Below are 6,288 nucleotides of genomic sequence, written 5' to 3'. Positions count from 1 at the left end.
GAGCAAATGTATAGGTTTGTCGAACACTGTGTATATATATATATATATATATATATATATATATATATATATACATATATATATATATATATATATATATATATATATATATATATATATATATATATATATACATACGCACGCGCGTGCACACACACACACATATATATATATGCACACATCCACGTGCTTGCGAGCACACATATATATAAACATTCATATACGCATATACATACACACATGTACACACTCGTACATATGTACGTACGTACACGCAAAAACTTGTACGTATGTGCACATGTGGAAACACTCGCACGTTCATTTGCACGCGATCTCACACGTTCTCACACGTTCACACGCATGCCTATGCACACGCCAATATTCACATATGTGCTGCACATATGCACCCACGCACACATATGAATGTGCTGCGCACACACAAATGCGTCTGCGCGTACATATAATGAATGTATATAAGTGTGTGCGTGCGTAGGTTTACTAGCTATGCATCTTAACCCAGGTTGTGCTGAAAAGCGTATAATACAGCTTGCATAATCTTAGAAGGGTCAGTGTCAAAATGGATTTTAAGCCAAAAGTGACGGTGTGTGCTCATTTGCATGTCATTTCCCAGAATCCCTTGCTGCAGTGGAAGCACTGTATGCTGGGCGATAATGGTGAAAAGCAGGGTTGCAGAATGTGCTCACAAGTGATAGTGCGTGCGTGCGCGTGTGTGTCGAATGTATCGAATGTATCACAATGTAACCCCCCTGAGTCTGTTCAATACAATCATGAAGGTGTTGCACATCCAAGTGCTTTAATTACTGCTGTTCTGCCTGTGATGGGGAGCTGGTTCCCCCTGGTGTTCGCTCGTGTGCACTGCACTCACTCACTCTCTGTTTAGGATCAGGACAGTGGCCAAGAGCAAGTGGACCAGGGGCCCTGTCTCCTAGCTACGAGGGAACACTGCACACGTTAGTAAGTATCGAGGACGCTTGACTCTGAAGCCTGAAATCCACACTCACCCCTTTAAATACACTGCCAGGGGGGCCTGAATGTATTGCATTGCACCCCCATTTAAATAGCTTATACAGATAGATAGATCTATATATATCTGAGTGTATATATGTGTGTAGATATAGATATATAGATAATGGGCACTCCATCCTAGAGGTGGTGTAGAGGGGTGCATAGTACTAATAGTCCAAGAATAAAATGCACTCACCAATGCTTCAAGATTTAATGTACTCTGATCAATTTTTTTTGCCAAGACAAAGGCCCTGTATGGGCCGTAACGTTGATAATAATAATAACAACAACTTTATTTCCCATATCTCCCAATGGGACTCAGAGCGCTTCGGGTTTTTACAAACACAGTCCCTGCCCAGATGAGCTTACAACCTTTTTTTGGTGCCTGAGGCACAGGGAGATAAAGTGACTTGCCCAAGGTCAGAAGAATCTGACACCCGGATTTGAACCAGGCTCCCCTGCAATTTAGTGTCATTGTTATCAGTCAGCGCCTTTACTCACTGAATCACTACTTCAGACTACATTGAATCTTGAAGCGTTGGTGGTATATATAGATATAGATATAGAGATATATTAATATATATATATCTATATATATATATATATATTTTAATATATATATATATATATATATATATATATATATATATATATATATATAGTGAATAGATTGAACAAGGCACTCCGTCAGATAGATAAGGATGGGTGCAAATCCTATATGAATCAAATAAGTAATACGATACCGTATGAGCGAATATCAGAGGCAGCACTCCACAAGGTTGTCAAAAAAGTATTGTATTCAGTGAGACATAATAACCTATATATATATATATATATATATATATATATCTTCTTGCCCGGCTCTAAAGGAGTTTAAATCGAGTTGAACTATATACATGGCAATGCTCAGTCTCTCTTACATGTTCAGGGTGCTGGGTCAGTGCAGGCTGGGGGTGGTTATGCAGATAGAATTAGGATGGGCCCCAGGAACTTTTATAGTACAAAAAGAGCTTTATTCACATCCGTTTAAAAGGCTCGCCATACAGGGACATACTTCATTTTAGACATTAGTAACAGGTGGCAAATCATAAAGTTACTCTGTGCTTAATCCCCTTATTGTGTACTGCATACTTCGTTCATGCATATTGGATCAGGAGTTTACTTAAGTCCTTCCGGTGGGGCAGATCCGATATATGCTCCGGAGCTACTACTCCGTGAACTTCGGCCAAGCACATCCTTACTCTTCCGGAATGAGAACAACTGTGTGCCATTACTATAGGCGCTAACTATGTAGGGCACGGTCCTTAATTGAAAACTATAAACGGGACAGGAGACTCTTAAATTACATATCTATATATGTCAACATATCTACAGGACTCACGGTGAGGCCCTCTACAGAACTCTGAGGAACCTTCTTCTAGAAAATTGGGTGGCGCTATATATACACCCTTCTATCTCCCTATGGTGACATCACTGGTCACAAGTATCCTACATCACATAAGGAGGGGCATTACCAGAGTGATCCCACCCATTTAACCCATTATGGCCATTGACCCCTTGCACTAATTAGTAGTCCTCAGAAAAGGGGGGATACATACATACGTACATACATACGCACAGGTATGTAGGTTAATCCTAGGCTAACGAGATCAGTCGAGGCTCACGCATGGGGATTAAGTGTCTGTGTGATAGCAGAGGGAACAGTGACAGTGGTGTGGGGGGGAAGGATGCTACCAGAGGGACCAGGGATAGTTGTCTGTGTATGTGTGTGTGTGTGTAATAGCAGAAGGAGCTGTTCACCGCCACCTCTCCTCACAGCAAAACAAGATGGAGGATCGCCTGGACGAGGCCATCCATGTGCTGAGAAGTCACGCTGTGGGGCAGACGGGCTCTGGGGTCCACGAGGACATGCACACCCTCCTGGGGGCAGCCGCAGGCGTGCTGGGTGCAGGCTTCCCTGCGGCCATCCTATCACTGGCAAATAGGCACAACTTGGTGAGAGCGCAGCTCCCAACACTGGTCTCCCCTCCCTGGGGCATTACTTTCTCTGCTAATCCTTAGATACGTTTTATTTTCACCCCTACAGGACCACAACTTCTTATTTACAAAACATACAATCACAAATTCTTTTTAAAGAAAAGGGGACATTTATTTTAGGAAATACTCCCTTCCTGTTTTTACACCATACGTATCGCTTACATCTTCCTAACAGAGAACGGTTTATTAAATGCATATTTTGGTATTTTTTTAATCTTGCACAGTACCAATATTCTCATTAACGCCTTCCCTGCCAGAGATGCCTGCAATGTATTTCTGGCCGCTCAGGAAGGGGGCTCAATCTGACTGCTTCGTAACCATAACCTTTTCGCAAATTATTTCTCATCACAAAGACCGTTACAAATTTTACTCGTCAATATAGAAATTATTACATCTGCTGGCTGCGTCTTAAACACCTTTGTTAATTAAAAGTTTACATTACATGTTCAGCTCAAAGAGGAGACAATGTATATCATTTTGTTTTAATCCCTAAAGCGCATTCACTTGTTTAAGAGGTTCAATCTGGGTGACTGACACCTACAAGTATTTTAAAACTCCTAATTTAAAGTCTCGGGAGGGGTTTGATCTCCTCAGGTTGATGTCACTATGTGCTGAACAGTTGTTTGCACTGGCAAAGCCCCCCCTCTACTTCCTCCTATATATTGGTTTTAACAGGGGCAGGGTGGGCTAGAGATGGAGTAAACATTTGAATGACAACCCTCCCCCCAACCCCACCCCCACCCCCTCCTCCCTTCAAAGGCCCAAAATGAAAAGGAAAATCATAATTTCCAAAGCAGTCAACAACACCAAATCTTTGCTGTCTGGTTAGATTTGTGCAACCCTTTTGCTGCCAGAGGAGCCTGCATTGCTTTCCTGCCCGTTTAGTAATGCTTTTCTCATGCTAGGTGGGTCCCCACTCAGACGACGGCGCTCCCAGCATGCTCCACAACCACGTCACGCTATCCGCACAGCCAGGCTCACTGCCCGACCTCACACGGCCACAGGACGGCTACACCGGTGAGAGGGCCACCTAATATATAGTGCTGAACCTTGAAGTGGGAGGACCATGCTTGTAGGGGTGGGCATGGAACAAAATACGGTGTAGATACTCTGCATCGGTATACAGTGCAGCCTCTTCATTCTAAGTGTATAGAGCTACTCGTCAGCATTATACAACACAGCGTGTATCAGTGTATAGAGATACTCATTATACAGCGCAGTGTTCATCAGTGTACAGAGATACTTGCCATCATTATACAGTGCAGCATGTTGATCAGTGTATAGAGATATTCGTCATCCGTATACAGTGCTGCACATTCCTATATAAATTACCATTTAGTTTGGGTCCTTGGCACAGACATTGCTGTTCCTTTGTTCTCCACTCTCCGTCCTGACCCTTCTATCTCCCGTCCGCAGGTCTCTCGGGGCTGGGCAGGGCGAGCGTGCAGTCCTCCGGAAGCACAGACATAAAGCGTGAGAGCAAAGAGGACGAGGAGAACACGTCTGTGGCTGATCTCTCCGATGACGAGAAGAAGGAGCCAAAATCGCAGAGGAGTCGGACTCGCTGCTCCATCAACAGGTCTTACACTGCTCCGGGGGGAGGGAGTGGGGGGATGGGGAGGAGGTTCACCTGCCAAGGGGGGCTGGACACATTGACATTGACCCCTCTGTAACACTTTGATGCCATACAGAAGCACATTTATATATATATATATTATATATTATATTATATATATATATGTCTGCATGTCTCGTATATACACATATATAGACAAACGAGTGTGTGTGTGTGTGTGTGTGTGAGTGTATACACAGCGCTGACCATGTACACAGAGCTTTTCCTTATCAGGCGGCAGGTAAATAGAACGCGATCATACAGTGGTAAGACCAGAAGTAAAACCTGAGCTTACAATCTAATTGCAGAGGATCTCAGTCAGCCGGGTGGGAGCCATGTCTGTGATGCACATTTTGGGGGTTTACATTGCTTCTCTGTCGGTGGGCCCTCCACCCTTTTATACAGCGGTTGGGTTATAACTGGGTTTCACTCTTATGTGGTCACACTGTCTCAATGGGGTTTCACACCTTGGTTGGGCCGACGGAGCCCCTCCCCAAATTACACCACCCCTTCGTCCTTACTCTGAACAACCCCCCTCCTCCTAACCGCCCCTCCCCCCCAGTCAAGACGAAGATGAAGACGACGAGGATGATGATAACCTCCCCCCAGAGCAAAAAGCCGAGCGCGAGAAGGAGAGGCGCGTCGCCAACAACGCCCGGGAGCGCCTGCGAGTGCGCGACATCAACGAGGCCTTTAAAGAGCTGGGCCGCATGTGCCAGCTGCACCTGAACAGCGAGAAGCCGCAGACCAAGTTGCTCATCCTTCATCAGGCCGTGTCCGTCATCCTGAACCTGGAGCAGCAAGTGCGAGGTGAGTGGGACGGGTTTGGGAGCGGGGGGCACGGAGTGCTGATTAGAGAGGGGGCACGGGTCTGTCTGTCTGTATCTCCCCTCCCTCCCTCCTCATCTCCCCCGGGATATACATGCAGTGTGCGCCACACTTCTTGCTTCCAGTATTTACATGTATATTCCGCCTCTCCTGCTTACCCCCGCTGATGTGCCTGTTAATTTCGTGAGCTCCCTCTCTGCTTTTTCTGGGTTGGTTGTTGGGTGTTGGTCACAGAGTGAGAGGGTGGGGGTCCTGCATGAACTGCATGGAACTCAACATTACCACCCTTCCTCCCATCTCGCTGCCGGAGAAGGCTCATAAAGCCCGGCAGCCACATGCCGCTTCTCTATACAGAAGCACGGACATGCTGCACTGTATAATGGTGCAGAGTAAAAGCATTTTAGAACTAAAATCAGTAGAGAGCAGGGGACTTCAGATCAGACCCTTCTCTCTGCTCAGTGTGTGTGTGTTTAACATTCTGTGCATGCATCCTGCCCCTGAGTGTTTAATTTCTCTGGCCCGTCCCTCCCTCTCCGGGGTAACTCTCTCTGCAGACTCGCTTTGTGCTGTTGTTGGTGAGCGGTCCCCATTGCTTCCCCTCCTCCCCTTTCGAGTGCTAGTAATGGGGGCCTAATTTCAATTTCTCTGCTTTCTGCATCGTGTGACCGTATATATTGAGATATCATTTTTATTTCCATACTTTTTTTTTATTGCGTTCTTTTCTCCCCCCTTTTCCCCAAAAGTGTCTCTCTCTCTCCCTCCCCCCCTCTCTCTCGCTCTCT

At 45.6% G+C, this 6,288-nt stretch overlaps 1 protein-coding gene across 1 annotated transcript in view; it reads left to right on the top strand.

Annotated features, from left to right (window-relative positions):
- The window catches only part of TCF3 (transcription factor 3), a 105,186-nt gene that overhangs the window by 88,339 nt on the left and 10,559 nt on the right, over window positions 1-6,288 (top strand). The window contains exons 15-19 of the mRNA XM_075611545.1: window positions 902-975; window positions 2,845-3,021; window positions 3,969-4,080; window positions 4,480-4,642; window positions 5,241-5,488. Coding sequence (XP_075467660.1) covers window positions 902-975; window positions 2,845-3,021; window positions 3,969-4,080; window positions 4,480-4,642; window positions 5,241-5,488 — 774 coding nt within the window. The remainder of the gene's footprint in view (window positions 1-901; window positions 976-2,844; window positions 3,022-3,968; window positions 4,081-4,479; window positions 4,643-5,240; window positions 5,489-6,288) is intronic.

This window comes from Ascaphus truei, chromosome 8 (assembly GCF_040206685.1).
Source record: "Ascaphus truei isolate aAscTru1 chromosome 8, aAscTru1.hap1, whole genome shotgun sequence".
In the NCBI taxonomy this organism is placed as follows: Eukaryota; Metazoa; Chordata; class Amphibia; order Anura; family Ascaphidae; genus Ascaphus; species Ascaphus truei.
Note: the sequence above shows the minus strand (reverse complement) of the source record. Positions and strands in the feature narration are given on the sequence as shown.